This window comes from Felis catus, chromosome B3 (assembly GCF_018350175.1).
Source record: "Felis catus isolate Fca126 chromosome B3, F.catus_Fca126_mat1.0, whole genome shotgun sequence".
Taxonomy (NCBI): Eukaryota; Metazoa; Chordata; class Mammalia; order Carnivora; family Felidae; genus Felis; species Felis catus.
Window position 1 is genome coordinate 69,820,217 of NC_058373.1, and position 19,603 is coordinate 69,839,819.

General features: G+C 39.8%; 1 protein-coding gene and 1 long non-coding RNA gene across 8 annotated transcripts in view; both read left to right on the top strand.

The window, feature by feature from the left end:
• Positions 1 to 19,603, top strand: part of LOC123385998 — a 32,965-nt gene that overhangs the window by 9,068 nt on the left and 4,294 nt on the right. Inside the window, exons 2-4 of one of the 7 annotated variants that reach the window (XR_006599368.1) lie at positions 1,249 to 1,370; positions 4,844 to 4,917; positions 18,997 to 19,085. The exons of 1 other annotated variant lie outside the window; for it this stretch is intronic. This is a non-coding gene — a long non-coding RNA (uncharacterized LOC123385998). The remainder of the gene's footprint in view (positions 1 to 1,248; positions 1,371 to 4,843; positions 4,918 to 18,996; positions 19,086 to 19,603) is intronic. 5 more of the 7 variants (XR_006599370.1, XR_006599369.1, XR_006599371.1 and 2 more) reach the window with 5 other exon arrangements.
• On the top strand, positions 4,955 to 7,047 carry LOC111559022 (olfactory receptor 4F3/4F16/4F29-like). Its single transcript, XM_023249605.2, has one exon. It carries the CDS (start codon positions 5,088 to 5,090, stop codon positions 6,024 to 6,026), a length of 939 nt encoding a protein of 312 aa, XP_023105373.2. The 5' UTR covers positions 4,955 to 5,087; the 3' UTR covers positions 6,027 to 7,047.

Genomic DNA, 19,603 nt, shown 5'->3' on the forward strand with positions numbered 1-19,603 from the left:
GGTATCAGTTCGTGAACATTTCTGAACGGTGTCACAAAAAGATTTCCTCTGGCTTTTGTCTAAGTTTGTGATAACCCAGCTTCATCCAGATCCTCAGAGTTGTTTGGAACCTCTTTATCTCATTACTGTAGATTTCTGTCACTCTACACGTTTTCTGCACATAGCATATTGCCTTATCTCCCCATTCCCCCCTTCCCAAACCTCTTCCCCTAGATGATTGACATTATTTGTCAGTTCCTATTTGACTTTCTCCACTTTGGCACCATTAGTTATCTCCCTAAAATCATGATTTTCTCTGTTTTGATTTTCTCTGCTCTCTTGAATGGCACCAGTGACAGCTCAGCCCTAAGTCTATGGCTTTTACTTAGTCTTCTCAATTTGATCACTGGTTAGCGTATGAAAGTGAGCCGTTCCTTAATTCTTTGACGTTCCTTTCTACCTGATTTTTGTATATAGAAGCAGGGCTTTTAAAAGGCAGATAATAGGAGAGCCTGTGCTGACAGCTCAGAGCCTGGAGCCTGCTTTGGATTCTGTGTCTCCTCCTCTCTCTGCCCCTCCCACGCTCACGCTCTGTCTCTCTCTCTCTGTCTCTCTCTCTCTCTTTCTCTCTCTTTCTCTCTCTCTCTCTCTCTCTCTCTCTGTCAAAAATAAATACACATTAAAAAATGATAAAAATAAAAGCCAGATAATATGTAAAAATAGTAGTACTAGCAATATAATAATGAAGATGACAAATACTATGTATTTGTTCTTTTTTTGGCCATGCATGTGTCCTCCATTAGCTTTCTTTTATCTGTTCATATGTTATCCTTTAAGCAAATATTTCTTTCTCATGACTTCCAAGTTTGAATGGCTTCTACGTTTCTGTCTCTAGCTGGGATATTTCTTGTCTGTCAATCACCATGACTTTTTACGAATAAATGGGCCAGACTTTGGTGAATCTTTGTCTACCTCCAAAACTTTGGTGGATTTTGTTTTTTTCTCCCCATTGTCGTCAGCAACCACCTTTCTCCCTTCCCTTAAAATTGTACACTAATATGTAGATTTAAATCTTGTCCCTGTAGCTCTAAAACCTTGGGTAAGTTAATTTATATATGTATTAAATGTTTATGTGGGTGGGATAGAATATTTTTCTGAATAAAATGGAATTCTTTCCACATTTACTGAAATATAATGACCTATAATATTGTGCCAGTTTAAGTCGTACTTTTTTTTTTTTTTTTTTGTATTCTTGGTTAAAATTTATAGCAGGTATCATTGTTTTAGACCATGGACAAACATCCATATTTTCTTGATGTAGTCAAGACAGCACTGGATTTGGAATCAGAAGACCTGGTATTTGATTTCAAACTAAGCAACTATGTTTTTAGGTAAGTTACTTTTTTGAATTTGAGATTTTTCATCTATAAATGAAAATAATTATCAGATATATCCACCGCTACAGATAATTACAAGCATCAAATGTGTGAAAGTCCTTAGTAAATATGCACCATGAAAATAACGTATACTTTTCCAGCTCTAGGGTTGCATCGTTAAATATTTTAGAAACTTTTAAAATATGGTGAAAAGAATAATTATTTTTTTTTCTGACTTTAACAATGGCATGGAAGATGACTACTAATTATATCGTGAAGCCTGGTAAATAGAAACTGTAAATTTCCTGATATGTTGGCTGTTACTGGAACCTGCCACCTCACGCCCGGTCTTCCCTTTCCTTTTACGTGCTGCTTCTTGTTTTCTAAAACTTCGTAAAGTTAAACCATGAACCATTATACGAGTTGAGATGAGGCTTGCCTATTCCCAAGTAGAAATTTATAGCAAGAATACCAGGCATCCTTTGGGGAGTGATTGGGAACTATGTTAATGCTTAATTTTGAATGTGAAGAGTTCCTTTATGCATGCTGGACTTCATGGAAAAACATGGTAGATGAGAAAAACAGAAACTGAAAAATGATGGACTTGAGAAAATGGTTGTACTTCAGAGAAGTGTTATTCACTAAATAATCAGGATATCCTTGCTACTTATTTTGTATTTTAGGAAACACAAGAACCAGAAGAAATGGTCCTTTTCCTCTTCACACTTACAATATATTTGAGGAGAGAAATTCTGTAATTGAAACCATTGAGGGGACACCCTGGGTAGCTCAGTGGGTTGAGAGTCTCATTTTGGCTCGGGTCATTTTCTCACAGTTGGTGAGATCGAGCCCCACATTGGGCTGCTGGCTCTGAGCCCACTTTGGATCCTCTGTCTCCCCTCTTTCTCTGTCCCTCCCTTGCTGGTGCTCTCTGTCTCAAAAAGAAATAAAATGTTAAAGAAATTGAAACCATTGAGGAATTATGATTAGTAGCAAAGGATTTGCTCTAATAAGAGAGCAGTTATTATCTCTTCTCAAAAGGCCTTCCTTTCCCCTCTTAGCTTATTAAACTCCTACTGGTTTTTCAAAACTGACAACACTTTCTCCTTTGTAAAGATGTCTCTGAATTTCACAGACTCTTGTGTGTCCTTCTTGGCCAAAAGTAGACATCTGGAATGTCTCCTATGATGCTATATATTGTGGTTGATTTTTAATGTGGTTAATTATTTTTCCATTAAAGTTTAAATTTCCTGACTTCTAGGAATAAGAGAGAAAAGATATTTGTATAAAGTGTAGTTACTAGGAAAGTGTTCATAGAGGAAATGGGATTTTGATTTACCTTCAAGGGATGGGTAAGGTTTGGAAGTGTTCTATATTGTACTACCCTATACTTAACCAGTAGCCATAGGAGGCTTTGGGCACTTGAAATGTGGCTAGTGCAACCAAGGAAATAGGTTTTTAATTTCACTTAATAACCATATGGAAGGAGTGGCTGCTGTTTTGGACTAAGTAGATCTAGGTTTGGCATACCTCTTCTCACTTTATCATTTTCCTAGCATATGGAGTCTGAAGTCATTTGTAGACTAGAAAACCTGGATTCTCTGTAACTAGTTGTTCTTTCCTCCCTGGACTACTGTTTTCTCCTTTGTAAATTATTAGCTTGGGCTAGGGAATCATGAATGAGTTAGTGGGATAATAATTTTTAATGTTTATTTTTGGGAAAGAGAGAGACAAGAGTGTGAGAGAGGGAGGGGCAGAAAGAGAGGGAGACATGGAATCCAGCACCGAGTTTGAACTCATACACTGCGAGACCATGACCTGAGCTGTGGATGCTTAACTGACTGAGCCACCCAGACGCGTCTGTGGGGTATTTTTATGACTGAATTCACTCATCATGCACAACTGAGGTGTGCACATGTGTGCATATATAAATACACATATTAAAGGACAAGGGGCACCTGGGTGGCTCAGTCAGTTGGGCATCCTACTTTGGGTCAGGTTGTGATCTCATGGCTTGTGATCTCGAGCCCCACATTGGGCTCTGTGCTGACAGCTCAGAGCCTAGAGCCTGCTTCAGATTCTGTGTGTCCCTCTCTATCTGCCCCTGCCCCACTCATCCTCTGTCTCTCTCCTTCAAAATAAGTAAAGATTAAAAAATTTTTTTAAATAAAAGGAAAAGCTTTGGAATCCATTTTTTTTCTACTGCTAGGTTTTTCTTGCTCTTTCCTTTTGGTTCCAGTTATGAGGCTTTTTGTGCATTCACGTATCTTTATTTTACCAGTCCTTACTGTTTATTCTGCAACCTATCTCTTTTTTTCAGATCACCTCCCTTTTTAGCAGCAAATCTAAGTATTATGGGAACCAGAGGGCTGGAGATGCAGAGTTGGACACACAGGCAAGAGAATATATCTCCTACATGGCAACATTTTAGTCTGAAAAAAATGGGTAACAAGTAGAGAGATTCAAGTAGTCATGCAAAATTAGGGGAAAGGAACTGTCAGACTTGGCATTGGATCTCAGAAAATGGAGAGAATTGAAATGGAAGACATGAGATAAGAAAAATAAAAGGCCTAAGGTTGATGGAAGAACGGGAGAGAGTCATGGTTATGTGGTAACTGTGACATTAGTGGGCATATCTTCATCCAAACTCCCAAAGCTTAGGGCTCTAATAGCTATAACCAAGGTTCACAAACTTCAGAGATTATAAAGACTGTGGACAGATAAATGGCATTGGCTTCCTTAACTTCCCATAACACCCCATTCTCCTTGCAAATCTTGGGCGAGCCCTGCTAACCATCTTTCTAGGTACTTATACTTTCTGGGTTTCATGCAAGTACTCTGTGCCATCAGCATCTATTCTGCCCTTGGTCCTGGCATGCACCCAAGTCACCTCTATATCCTATGTCTGGTTTCTTTAGCTTGCCACTACCCTGTGGGCTTAGTGTGAATTGAAAAAGTGATTGTAGGTACTGGTATAAGACCTACTACAAGGGACATAATATGTGTCTGAGATGAGTTGAGGGTAAGAAATAAGACGACTTGAATGACTGAGGAATTGTTGTATGAACAGTTAAAATAGTACCAGTGAGGGGTGCCTGGGTGGCTCAGTCAATTAAGCATCCAAGTTTGGCTTAAGTCATGATCTCATGGTTGGTGGGTTCAAACCCTGCATCAGGTTGTTTGCTGGCACCATGGAGCCTGCTTGTGATTCTCTATCTCTTTCTCCCTCTCTCCCGTCCCTCCTTCTCTGTCTCTGTCTTTTCCTCTCTCTCTGCTCTCCCCCTCTGGTGCTGTCTCTGTTTTTCTCAGTATAAATGCATAAAATTAAAATACTAAAAAAAATGCAGTAGCAATGAATTCTGGCAAATGCAGTCTTTACCTCTTCTTTGTTTTTCTGTTTGTGTTGCATTGCACCACCTTGCCTGCCCCTCCCGATCCTTGCTATATACATCTATGTTTTCATATTTGCTTCATTTTCTTGTTTATAGATCCATAGTCCTGGCAGCCATGGTGTTAGGAATATTGCACGTGGAAGTGACTCAACTGCTTTAGGTGACCCCAGGTAAAATGCATATTTGATAATGACCCTGAGAAGGAATTGAGGGGATACTTTGTTTTCACAATGTGAATAGCCTTGATTGATTAATCATTTTAATGTAGAACTTTATTAACATTCTCATTTTAGTTTCTTGTTATTTTCTTTTGTCTGGAAACATTCTAGCGGATAAATCAATGGATAGAGCAAATCACTCTGTGGTGTCAGAGTTTGTGTTCCTGGGACTCACCGATTCCTGGGAGATCCAACTTCTCCTCTTTGTGTTCTCCTCTATGGTTTATGTGGCAAGCATGATGGGAAACTCCCTCATCATGCTCACTGTGATTTCTGACCCTCACTTACACTCCCCCATGTACTTTTTGTTGGTCAACCTGTCCTTCATTGACCTGGGAATTTCTTCTGTCATTTCTCCGAAGATGATTTATGACCTTTTCAGAAAGCGTAAAGTCATCTCCTTTGGTGGCTGCATCGCTCAAATCTTCTTCATCCATGTCATTGGTGGCGTGGAGATGGTGCTGCTCATCGCCATGGCCTTTGACAGATATGTTGCCATATGCAAGCCTCTGCACTACTTGACTATTATGAACCGAAAAATGTGTATTTTGCTTACAGTTGCTGCCTGGGTAATTGGCTTGACCCACTCTGTGATTCAACTGGTTTTTGTAATAACATTGCCATTCTGTGGCCCTAATGTGTTAGACAGCTTTTATTGTGACTTTCCTCGGTTCATCAGACTTGCCTGCACAGACACCTACCGTCTAGAGTTCATGGTCATAGCCAACAGTGGGTTCATATCTCTGGGATCATTCTTCATATTGATTGTCTCCTACATTTGTATCCTGATCACTGTTTGGAAACACTCTTCAGCAGGCACATCTAAGGCCCTCTCCACTTTGTCAACTCATGTCATGGTGGTGATTTTGTTCTTTGGCCCTTGCATCTTCGTTTATATCTGGCCTCACCCCACCTCACACCTGGACAAATATCTTGTTGTCTTTGATGCAGTTCTCACTCCTTTTTTTAACTCAGTCATCTATACATTCAGGAACAAAGAGATGAAAGTGGCAATGAGGAAAGTGTGTAGTCGGTTTATTATTTATAGAAGGATTTCTTAAATGACACAAGTATTACAAAATTTCCTTAACGACTTGAAGTAACATTACATATCTATAGTTTGAATACCAGATTCCAAGTACCTTACTACCATTGAGTTGTCCCAGATTAACAAGGGTCTTAAAAAATCTTAACTGAGAGATTGGTTGCTGCCTACGGTTGGTTGAAGGAAGCATGTGGTGTGAAAAACAGTACCTCCCAGAGAAGGACAATTGCTTGTCTCTTGGGAGACATTACCTTGATGAATTTACTGTGGTCTAGAATTCAAAATTGTGTCTCTTCAGTGTCAGAGTGCGTTATATAAGGGAATGCTGATTGACACTAAATAAATTGATACTAGATAGAAATATATACGTATATCAAGATGTCAATTGATTAACTTGCTGTGAAAGATCAGCAAGTGGTCTGAACGTTCATGTAAGCCTAATTGATTAATTCAGTGAAGGGAAATTTATGAGAAGTCAAGTGATGGTAAGGACATTAATGAAGGAGGCAACCGGAGTAAGAGGAGTCAGCTGGACACTCAAATAATCACATGAGATTGTGATGCCTTTGAGGATAGGTCTGCCATCAGAAGTGGAAAAATAATGGATCCTTAGGCCAGGCCACCTTTCTGTCTGGACAGAGCTGGTTGGTCTCACAAGATTTACCTTTTGACTTTTGTTTGTACTGTGTTTCAGACTATCTAACTCCTATGTTCTTTAAGATTCGTTCTCATTTTTGTTTGTAACTAGCCAGGTTCTTCCTTTTTCTTCTTCTGAAATAATACTATTCCCATTGCATTTACAGGATTTGAGTCATTGCAAGCTAAGTTTTAGTTTTGGAGGTGTTTTGTATATGACTGTATTATATTCTATAAGAATGTGGTATTTGCATACATGGATTTAGAAATTTCCATTCATATCCATTTTAACAAAGAAGAACCAAGGCTCATTCTCAGAGATGTAGTACAAATAACTCTGAACCTTATGTATCCTTACACATAGTCCTTAACCAGTTAATCAGTATTTCTCTTGTCTTGTAAGTGGTCCTTATTAATGAAATTACAATGTCACTTGCTAATTTATTTGTGTTTTCTTTCGATTTCCATTGCTCTTTTTATCATTCATTCATTATTTTTGACACCCCTGATGGATACTTGGAAAACAGTTTAGTAGCTAGCACTTATACTCAGTGTCCTAAGATTTGTTTGGAAGTAGTGTTTTTAAAGGGGACATTCCAGGTTTCTCTTTTACTGATTAAATAATGTTCAGTAGGCTAGCAGGGATTGCCAGATTCCTCTCCGATTTAAAAAAATTTCTACCCCTCCCAATCTTTTGTCTGTCTGCTCTTCTATCAGGTCTGTATGTATGATAAGACAGATTCGCCAACTGCATAGTACCTTAAGATTTTCTGTATCACTTAATTTAAAGGTCATTCTTTGTACTCTGAAGAAATAACTACTTTTAGTGGACACCTAGTCTGTTATTTGCTCAAATCAGCAACCTGCTTCTCCTGGTAAATGTAGCTTTGTCTTGCCGTAACCATGTCATATGAACGGAAGGTGATATGTAAATCCTACCTCTCTGACTACTTCTGTTTGCTTAAAGGATGCTTCTGAACCAAGTCTTGATGACACATCTCTTAGCCATAGTTGAAGGCTTCAGGTATGAGCCTCTGACCAAGATGGGCCAAATCTGAGCTTTTCCTCAGGATGGTAGACCCAAGAACAGAGAGAAAACAAGCTCATCCCTTTTTAGCTGTGATATGGAGAAACTGCTGGCCATCATACTTCCTGCTGTCAAAAATCAAGTCTGGGATACTGAAAAAACGTATGTGGAAAGAGACGTAGGATTTACAGATAGAAGCTTGGCAGTAGCCAGTTTCTTGGTTCTAACAGTCTTTGGCATTCAGCTTCATTCTTGCCCACCAATGAATTTGGTGACCAGCTGAGCTAATAAATGGGCGAACACATTAACCTTCTTGCTTAAGTTTGTTTGAGGTGTGGTTTTGTCCTGTATAATCGAAAGGGTATTGATAAATACATTTCTGGTTCTAAGAAGAGTGTATTTTCCATGATTATGATGTGAATTCCTCCATGTTTTATTACTTAAGAAAGTACTATTTTTTCTAATACAATTTTTTTCTTCTAGTAAAAAGAAAAGCTTCCTTTGAATTAGAAATGAAGTCGAAATCACCCATAAAATCACTATGTGGAGATAATTAGTGGCAATATTTTGATATGCTAATTTGTAGTGTTTTTCTCTGCCTAAATAAAAATAGATATTTATAAAAGGGACATTTAATGGTCTCTGCATTTTATCCTGCCTGCCTTTTTGATGAATATTACACTCAGAGAAGTTTTTCACATTATCAAATGTTGCAGTACAAATTATTTTAAATACATAGATACTACTGCATTATATGAGAATCATAATTAGATTTGTTATTCCTCTCTCATCGACCAATTAGATGATCTTTAATTTTGTGCTCTGCTTGAAAATCTTATATATGTTATCTGTATCTCAGATTACTTCCTTTAGAGGTTGATAAATTTGGAATCAATAGGGGATCATAATCATTTAAATTCTTTATTCACATTTAATTACAACCAAAAGATTTTTACCTGCTAAAAAGTATATCCAGTTAAAAAAATTTTTAATGTTTGTTTGTTTGTTTTGTGTGTGTGCGTGTGTGTGTTTAATATGAAAGTTATTGTCAAATGGTTTCCATACAACACCCAGTGCTCATCCTAACAGGTGCCCTCCTAATTACCCATCACCCACAATGTCCTCCCTCCCACCCTCCATCAACCCTCAGTTTGTTCTTAGTTTTTAAGAGTCTCTTAGGGTTTGGGTCCCTCCCTCCCTCACTTTTTTTTTTGTTTTCCTCCTTCCCCTCTCCCATGGTCTTCTGTTAAGTTTCTCAGGATCCACATAATAGTGAAAACATATGGTATCTGTAACACTCTACAGTTCCATCCATGTTGCTACAAAAGGCCATATTTCATTCTTTCTCATTGCCACGTGGTATTCCATTGTGTATGTAAACCACAATTTCTTTATCCATTCATCAGTTGATGGAAATTTAGGCTTTTTCCGTAATTTGGGTATTGTTGAAAGTGCTGCTATAAACATTGGGGTACAAGTGCCCCTTGCGTCAGCACTCCTGTATCCCTTGAGTAAATTCCTAGCAGTGCTACTGCTGGGTCATAGGGTAGGTATATTTTTAATTTTTTGAGGAACCTCCACACTGTTTTCCAGAGTGGCTGCACCAGTTTGCATTCCCACCAACAGTGCAAGAGTGTTCCCGTTTCTCCACATCCTCTCCAGCATCCATAGTCTCCTGATTTGTTCATTTTAGCCACTCTGACTGGTGTGAGTTGGTATCTGAGTGTGGTTTTGATTTGTATTTCCCTGATGAGGAGCGACGTTGAGCATCTTTTCATGTGCCTGTTGGCCATCCGGATGTCTTCTTTAGAGAAGTGTCTATTCATGTTTTCTGCCCATTTCTTCACTAGATTATTTTTTTTTTTTGGGTGTGGAGTTTGGTGAGCTCTTTATAGATTTTGGATACTAGCCCTTTGTCCAATATGTCATTGGCAAATATCTTTTCCCATTCTGTTGGTTGCCTTTTAGTTTTGTTGATTGTTTCCTTTGCTGTGCAGAAGCGTTTTATCTTCTTGAAGTCCCAATAGTTCATTTTTGCTTTTAATTCCCTTGACTTTGGAGCTGTGTCAAGTAAGAAATTGCTGCGGCTGTGGTCAGAGAGGTGTTTTCCTGCTTTCTCCTCTAGGGTTTTGATGGTTTCCTGTCTCACATTCAGGTCCTTTATCCATTTTGAGTTTATTACTGTGAATGGTGTCAGAAAGTTTCCTCATTTCATTCTTCTGCATGTTGCTGTCCAGTTCTCCCAGCCCCATTTGTTAAAGAGACTGTCTTTTTTCCATTGGGTATTGTCTCCTGCTTTGTCAAGGATTGGTTGGCCATATGTTTGTGGGTCCAATTCTGGAGTCTGTATTCTATTCCGTTGGTCTATATTTCTGAGTTTGTGCCAATACCATGCTGTCTTAATGATGACAGCTTTGTAGTAGAGGCTAAAGTCTGGGTATGTGATGGCTCCCACTTTGGTCTTCTTCAATATTACTTGGGCTATTTGGGGTCTTTTGTGGTTCCATGCAAATTTTAGGATTGCTTGTTCTAGCTTTGAGAAGAATGCTGATGTAATTTTGATTGGGATTGCATTGAATGTGTAGATGGCTTTGGGTAGTATTGACATGTTAACAATATTTCGTCTTCCAATCCATGAGCACAGACTGTTTTTCCATTTCTTTATACCTTCTTCAATTTCCTTCATAAACTTTCTATAGTTTTCAGCATACAGATCTTTTACTGGTTTGGTTAGATTTATCCCTAGGTATTTTATGCTTCATGGTGCAATTGTGAATGGGATCAGTTTCTTTATTTGTCTTTCTGTTGCTTCATTGTTAGTGTATAAGAATGCAACTGATTTTTGTACATTGATTTTGTATCATGCAACTTTGCTGAATTCATGTATCAGTTCTAGCAGACTTTCGGTGGAGTCTATCGGGTGTTCCATGTATAATATCATGTCATCTGCAAAAAGTGAAAGCTTGACTTCATCTTTGTCACTTTTGATGCCTTTGATTTCCTTTTGTTGTCTGATGGCTGATGCTAGAACTTCCAACACTATGTTAGACAACAGGGGTGAGAGTGGACATCCCTGTCATGTTCCTGATATCAGGGGGAAAGCTCTCAGTTTTGCTGCATTGAGGTTGATATTAGCTGTGGGCTTTTCATAAATGCCTCTAAGATGTTTAGGTATGTTCTGTCTATCCCGACTTTCTTGAGGGCTTTTATTAAGAAAGGATGCTGAATTTTGTCAAATGCTTTTTCTGCATCGATTGAGAGGATCATATGGTTCTTATCTTTTCTTTTATTAATGTGATGTATCACATTGATTGATTTGGGAATGTTGAACCAGCCCTGCAGCCAGGAATGAATACCACTTGATCATGGTGAATAATTCTTTTTATATGCTGTTGAATTCGATTTGCTAGTATCTTATTGAGAATTTTTGCATCCATATTCATCAGGGATATTGGCCTGTAGTTCTCTTTTTTGCTGGGTCTCTGTTTGGTTTAGGAATCAAAGTAATGCTGGCTTCATAGAATGAGTCTGGAAGTTTCCTTGCCTTTCTATTTTTTGGAACAGCTTGAGAAGGATAGGTATTATCTCTGCTTCAAATGTCTGGTAGACTTCCCCAGGGAAGCCATCTGGTCCTGGACTCTTATTTGTTGGGAGATTTTTGATAACCGATTCAATTTCTTTGCTGGTTATGGGTCTTTTTAAATTTTCTGTTTCTTCCTGTTTGAGTTTTGGAAGTGTGTGGGTGCTTAGGAAATTGTCCATTTCTTCCAGATTGTCCAGTTTGTTGGCATATAATTTTTCATAGTATTCCCTGATAATTGCTTGTATTTCTGATGGATTGGTTGTAAGAATTCCATTTTCATTCATGATTTTATCTATTTGGGTCTTCTGCCTTTTCTTTTTGAGAAGCCTGGCTAGAGGCTTATCAGATTTGTTTATTTTTTCAAAAAACCAACTCTTGGTTTCGTTGATCTGCTCTACTGTTGTTTTAATTCTATATTGTTTATTTCTGCTCTGATCTTTATTGTTTCTCTTCTTCTGCTGGTTTTGGGGTGTCTTTGCTGCTCTGCTTCTATTTCCTTCAGGTGTGCTGTTAGATTGTGTATTTGGGACTTTTCTTGGTTCTTGAGATAGGCGTGGATTGCAATGTATTTTCCTCTCAGGACTGCCTTGGCTGCATCCCAAAGCGTTTGGATTGTTGTATTTTCATTTTCATTTGTTTCCATATATTTTTAAATTACGTCTCTAATTGCCTGGTTGACCCATTCATTCTTTTGTAAGATGTTCTTTAACCTCCATGCTTTTGGAGGTTTTCCAGACTTTTTCCTGTGGTTGATTTCAAGCTTCATAGCATTGTGTTCTGAAGGTATGCATGGTATGATCTCAATTCTTGTATACTTATGAAGGGCTGTTTTGTGACCCAGTATATGATCTATCTTGGAGAATGTTCCATGGGCACTCGAGAAGAAAGTATATTCTGTTCCTTTGGGATGCAGAGTTCTAAATATATCTGTCAAGTCCATCTGATCCAATGTATCATTCAGGGCCCTTGTTTCTTTATTGACCGTGTGTCTAGATGATCTATCCATTGTTGTAAGTGGGGTGTTAAAGTCCCCTGCAATTAGCACATTCTTATCAATAAGGTTGTTTATGTTTATGAGTAATTGTTTTATATATTTGCGAGCTCCAGTATTCGGCGCATAGACATTTATAATTGTTAGCTCTTCCTGATGGATAGACCCTGTAACTATTATATAATGCCCTTCTTCATCTCTTGTTACAGCCTTTAATTTGAAGTCTAGTTTGTCTGATACAAGTGTGGCTACTCCAGCTTTCTTTTGGTTTCCAGTCGCATGATAAATAGTTCTCCATCCCCTCACTCTCCATCTAAAGGTGTCCTCAGGTCTAAAATGAGTCTCTTGTAGATTGTAAATAGATGGGTCTTGTTTTTTTTTATGCATTCTGATACCCTATGTCTTTCGGTTGGCACATTTAGTCCATTTATGTTCAGTGTTATTATAGAAAGATAAGGATTTAGAGTCATTGTGATATCTGTAGGTTTCATGCTTGCTTAAAATTCTCAGCTATTATTTCTTCAAGTACACCTTCAGCACCTTTCCCTCTCTCTTCCTCCTCTGGAATACCAATTATGCGTAGATTATGTCTCTTTAGTCCATCACTTAATTCTCTAAATTTCCCCTATAGTCCTGGATTTTTTTATCTCTCTTTTTCTCAGCTTCCTCATTTTTCATAATTTTATCTTCTAGTTCTCCTATTGTCTCCTCTGCCTCTTCAATCTGAGCCATGGTCGTCTCCATTTAATTTTGCAGCTCATTTATAGCATTTTTAGCTCCTCCTGGCAGTTCCTTAGTCCCTAGATCTCTGTAGCAAGAGATACTCTGCTGGTCTTTATACTGTTTTCAAGCCCAGTGATTAATTTTATGACTATTATTCTAAATTCAGTTTCTGTTATATTGTTTAAATCCTTTATGATCAGTTCGTTAGCTGTCATTATTCCTGGAGATTCTTTTGTGGGGAATTCTTCTGTTTCCTCATTTTGGATGGTCCTTGGAGTGGTGAACACCTGCAGGGCACTTCCCCTGTGCTGTCTTGAATAACTTGCGTTGGTGGGCGGGGTCGCAGTCAGACCTGATGTCTGCCCCCAGCCCACCGCTGGGGCCACAGTCAGACTGGTGTGTGCCTTCTCTTCCCCTCTCCTAGGGGCGGAATTCACTGTGGGGTGGCGTGGCCCATCTGGGCTACTTGCACACTGCCTGGCTTTGGTGCTGGGGATCTGGCCTATTAGCTGGGGTGGATGGGCAAGGTGCACGGGGGCGGGAGGGGCAGGCTCAGCTCACTTATCCTTCTTTGATCAGCTTTTGGAGGGGCCCTGTGGCACTGGGAGGGAGTCATACCCTCTGCCGCCAGAGGGATGGATCCGCAGAAGCACAGGGTTGGGTGTTTGTGCGGTGCAAGCAAGTTCCCTGACAGGAACTAGTTCCCTTTGGGATTTTGGCAGGGGGATGAGTGAGGGACATTGCGCTGGCGAGCACCTTTGTTCCCCACCAAGCTGCGCTCTGTCATCCTGGGCTCAACAATTCTCCCTCACGTTGTCCTCCAGCCCTCCTGCTCTCTGAGCAGAGCTGTTAACTTATAACCTCCCAGATGTTAAGTCAGGCTTGCTGTGTAAACACACTGCATGTGGCCCCTCCGCTTTTGCAAGCCAGACTCGGGGGGGCCTCTGCTTGGCCGGCAGGCTGCCCCTCCTACCTGGCTCCCTCCCACCAGTCCGTGTAGCAGGCACCACCTCTCTGCCCTTCCTACCCTCTTCCGTGGGCCTCTCGTCTGCACGCTTGGCTCCAGAGACTCCATTCTGCTAATCCTGTGGTGGTTTTCTGGGTTATTTAGGTAAGTGTAGGTGGAATCTAAGTGATCAGGACGCGGTGAGCCCAGTGTCCTCCTTCGCCGCTGTCTTCTTCCATTTTGCTAGCTTATATGTAAATCATAATCACTAGGGGTAGTTTATTCGCCTTTAAAGTTGACCTCTAAAAGAATTCTAACAGGCATGGTTTTTAGTGTCAAAAATTGCATTGCCTTTCTCCTGGTATATCTTTGGTGAACTCATAGATAATTATACATTTTATCATCCTTTCTCAAAGGAAATTCTATCTTAATGGTCTCCAGATCCTTTATTCATTGAATGGGTTTGGGTCAATCTCTCAGTTTGGTATCACTGGGGCTAGCAAGATGCCTTCATATCCAATTGCTCTCCCCTTTAGAAATGGAGGTTACGATGGCAATCCCTAATTCTCTCCGTAGCTTATGAGGAGATACTTTGGTTGATTTGTATTTTAACCCTGGGGAGTAGTTATTGTTGGAAATCAGAGTGAGACGAACTGGAGGAGTTACAAATAACATCCTGTAGGCTGACTTAGAGCCAAGCCCTGAAAGCCAGTCACACAAAAGAAAGTTAAAATCCTCCTAGCCTTCTTATAAAATAGCCAAATAGGACAATACTTACATGGGAAAAATGGCAGGTTTAGTGTAGATTTGGTCTATGTGCCTCTTAATCGTAGCTGACTGTCCACTCTCTTTGTACTAGTGTTCCACGAGTTATGGATAGATGGGATATGAATAATAGAAACTGCCCTTGTCTAAGAGAGTTGAGTCTTGGGAGAAAGGAAGGTAGTCTATTTTCATTGTAAGTCAGTGAAAAGGAGACAAAGAATGAAATGAGAAAAAGACTTCCTTCATGTTGATTAACAACATATGGACTGAAGCACGAAGTGACATTAGGATCTTTGCTCAATCTCTATGGTGCCAATTGATTAAGTTAATATGCTTTTCAAATCAGAGATACAGCCAAAGGGAAGACCTCATTAATGAGAATTTGTGGAATAACGTGAATATTCCTAGATTTGGATCCCTAGGCACCTATATTTTTATCTCTTAGTAGTCATTTAATTAAAATGACTGTTTACAACCTGGAAATATGAGTCTGATGTATTTAATATGACTCTTCTTCAGCTGTTATGTACTAATACTTTTAGGGCCCTGATTCATCCATTCTGATCAAGGATTTGCAAATACCATTCTTACTTGTATCCACACCAGATAAAATTTAAAGGAGCATGTAAATTAAAAAGCACTGCAATTAGTTATCTTATAAGGCAAATTTAACTAGTTTCCGTTTGAGAATTACCTTCGTGTTTTCGACTAAGCCAGAAGATTGGATATGCTAGGGACCATGGAGTTGCTGTGTAAGTGAGAATATGTTCCATGCAAGGAGTTATAGTAGAAAGCCCTTACAAAGGTGCTTGTTTCTGTGATACTTCCCCTAAATAGGATTTTGGAGGAGTTTGAAAAGGTCACAGAGAGCCAAACTTCGTTTGGAACCTCAGGAAGGAATATTGGAAATGATATGGATGTAGATTCCATGGAGATAATCTCTGTCACTTCCAGGATACATGTGTTGTAGTCCCTGATGATTTTAAGGAAACTTTGTTTTGACTCTACGTGAACTTACCCATCACAGTAAGGACAAGTTTACCATCATTGTAAATCAACACTGCTAGGGAAATTTTAGAAAAATCACTTAGAGTATCTCTAAGACATGCCTAATTTCCCGATGATATAATCATGGCAAAACTGTCAAGATTAGGCATATGTGGGAGCCAGAGTCTCACAGCCCATTTGAATACATCCAAACTGACTTCATATTATTACTCCCTGCAATGGGATATGAATATGTTTTATTTTTCTATGTTTGTTTTCAGAAAGGTCAGCATCCTTGTTATCGATCCGTGTCTCTGACACTGGCAAAAGTATCCTCAGTTTCCCACTTGGGGAGTCACGATGCTGTCATTAAGACCTATGCAAGACATTCTCATGTACGTGAAAACCCCACTATTCATACCATCTCCCATCTTCTGGCCTAGGAGAAAAGACAAATGGAATTCTTTCTTTTACTTTACTTTTTTTTTTTTTTTGGCTTTTTAAAAAGTTTTTATTTTAATGCCAGTTACTTAACATACAGTAGTATGTTTCTGGTGTATACTGTAGTGATTCAACAATTCTGTACATCACCTGGTGCTTGTAAGACAAATGGAATTAATTTACAATTATTCAAACCTTTCAGAAATATTTCAGCTTCCTTAGCTCATAGTCTATTCATGGCTTCGTAACAGGCCACTCTGTGCATCTTAGAAAATCATCTGTTCTTAGATTCCATTCTGTTGCAAGCAGATATGGCCCAATACTACAAGGAACTAATGTACTACATTACTCAGGGACTTTTTGTTTGTTTTGTTTTAAATTTACATCCATGTTAGTGCAACAATGGTATGAGGAGTAGATTCCCTAATGCCCCCTACCCATTTAGCCCATTCCCCCTCCCACAACCCTTCCAGTAACCCTGTTTGTTCCCCATATCGGAGAGTCTCTTAGGTTTTGTCCCCCTCCCTGTGTTTATATTATTTTTGCTTCCCTTCCCTTATGTTCATCTGTTCTGTGTCTTATGTCCTCATATGAGTGAGGTCATATGATATTTGTGTTTCTCTGACTGACTAATTTTGCTTAGTGTAATAGCCTCTAGTTCCATCCATGTTGTTGAAATGGCAAGATTTCATTCTTTTTGATTGCTGAGTAATACTCCATTGTATATATGTACCACATCTTCTTGATCCATTCATCTGTCAATGCATATTTGGGCTCTTTCCATGCTTTGGTTATTGTTGATAGTACTGCTATAAACATTGGGGTGCACGTGTCCCTTGGAAATAGCACACCTGTATCCCTTGGATAAGTACGTAGTAGTGCAATTGCTGGGTCGTAGGGTAGTTCTGTATTAATTTTAATTTTAATTTTTAAAAAATATTTAAAGTTTGGGGCGCCTGGGTGGCGCAGTCGGTTGAACGTCCGACTTTGGCTCAGGTCACCATCTTGCGGTCCATGAGTTTGAGCCCCGCATCAGGCTCTGGGCTGATGGCTCAGAGCCTGGAGCCTGCTTCCGATTCTGTGTCTCCTCCTCTCTCTGTCCCTCCCCCCTTCATGCTCTGTTTCTCTCTGTCTCAAAAATAAATAAACGTTAAAAAAATTGTTTAAAAAATATTTAAAGTTCATTTTTCACAGAGAGAAAGTGAGAGAGAGCATGGATCGGGCAGGGGCAGTTGTATTTTTAATTTTTGGAGGACCTCCATACTGTTTACCAGAGTGGCTGCACCATTTTGCATTCCCACTAGCAATATGTAAGAGATTCTCTTTCTCTGCATCCTTGCCAACATCTGTTGTTGCCTGAGTTTTTTTCAAAAATTTTTTAATGTTTATTTTTTGAGAGAGAGGGAGACAGAGTGCGAGCAGGGGAGGGGCAGAGAGAGAGGGAGACACAGAACTGTAAGGGGGCTCCAGACTCCATGCTGTCTGCACAGAGATCGACATGGGACTCGAACTCACACACTGAGATCATGACCTGAATCTGAGTCAGATGCTTAACCAACTGAGCCAGCCAGGCACCCTGCCTGAGTTGTTAATGTTAGCCATTCTGACATGTGTGAGGTGGTAGCTCATGGTGGTTTTGATTTGTATTTCCCAGATGGTGAGTGATGTGGAGCATTTTTTCATGTGTCGGTTGGCCATGTGGATGTCTTCTTTGGAGAAGTGTCTGTTCATGTCTTTTGCCCATTTTGTCACTAGGTTCTTTGTTTTTTGGGTGTTGAGTTTGATAAGTTCTTTCTAGATTTTGGATACTAACCTTACCTGATATGTCGTTTGCAAAATGCTTGACCCATTCTGTCGTTTGCCTTTTAGTTTTGCTGATGGTTTCCTTCATTGTGTAGAAGCTTTTTATTTTGATGAAGTCCTAATAGTTCATTTTTGCTTTTGTTTCCCTTGCCTCCAGAGACATGTTGAGCAAAAGCTGCTGCAGCCACGATCAAAGAGGTTTTTGCCTGCATTCTCCTCAAGGGTTTTTGATGGCTTCCTGTCTTACATTGAGGTCTTTCATCCATTTTGAGTTTATTTTTGTGTATGGTGTAAGAAAGGGGTCCAGGTTCATTCTTCTGCATGTTGCTGTCCAGTTTTCCCAGCAGCACTTGCTGAAGAGACTGTCTTTGTTCCATTGATATTCTTTCCTGCTTTGTCAAAGATTAGTTTGTGACATTAGCCAATGGCCCTCCGTTTGTGGGTGCATTTCTGGGTTCTCTATTCTGTTCCATTGATCTGAGCGTCTGTTCCTGTGCCAGTACCATACTGTGTTGATGATTACAGCTTTGTAGTATAGCTTGAAGTGCAGGATTGTGATGCCTCCTGCTTGGGTTTTCTTTCTCAAGATTGCTTTGGCTATTCGGGGTCTTTCTGGTTCTGTGCAAATTTTAGGAGTATTTGTTCTAGCTCTGTGAAGAACACTGGTGTTATTTTGATAGGGATTGCATTGACTTTGTAGATTGCTTTGGGTGGTTACGCCATTTTAACAGTATTTGTATTTCCTGTCCAGGAGCATGGAATCTTTTTCTGTTTTTTTTTGTGTCTTCTTCAATTTCTTTCATAAGCTTTCTATCGCTTTCAGTGTACAGATTTTTCACCTCTTTGGTTAGATGTATTCCTAGGTATTTTTTGGTTTTGGTGCAATTGTAGATGGGATCGATTCCTTGATTTGTTTTGTTGTTGCTTCATCGTTGGTGTATAGGAGTACAACCGATTTGTATGCATTGATTTTCTATCCTGCCACTTTGGTGAATTCATGAAACAGTTCTAGCAGTTTTTTGGTGGCCACATCACTCGGTTTTATCATCAGCAGGTACTAACATCTTTTTCTCACCCTTCCAAGGAAATCTTGCATGACCTAACAACTGAAGAACTTCCTAGAGGAATCACTGATTCACTCTTTATGGTGCCATCCCTAAAGTGGAGATTTCTGTAAGTGATCATTGTTATGCCCAGAATTCGTGATCCCCAAAGACCACCAGGGAGCCGAGTCCGATGCAAAAGCAAAAGAGCCTTTATTCGAGCTAGCTCGAGCTCAGTCCCCTACCTGCACCGACGCAGTGGTGAGATACTGGGGAGAGAGAGCGAGTTTCAAAAGCACAAAGGTTTTATAGGGGTCTAGGGACAGTGGATTGGCTGGGGAAGGGTCGTGGCCTCGGCCAATTGGCTGGGGAAGGGTCAGAGTCCTGTTACGCAGGTCGCTGGGCGTGTTTTGATCAGGAAGTTTGAACGGGTGAGAGGGAGGTTACTCAAGGGGAGGAGGCGCGATCTGAGGGTTCTGCGGTTTTCCCGGAAAAGGGGTCATGTCGGGGACATAGTCACTCAAGGTGGAGAACACATAACAAGATGGAGTCGGCCGGCATAGGCCCGCCCTTTCAATCATTAATTGGAAAACATGGCCAGAAAGGTATCATTAACCTCAGCTGAAGTTATAATGGACTCTGATAGCT

Excerpts from the sequence above, each read along its gene's own strand:
- LOC111559022 (XM_023249605.2), top strand. The coding sequence starts at position 5,088 with ATGGATAGAGCAAATCACTCTGTGGTGTCAGAGTTTGTGTTCCTGGGA.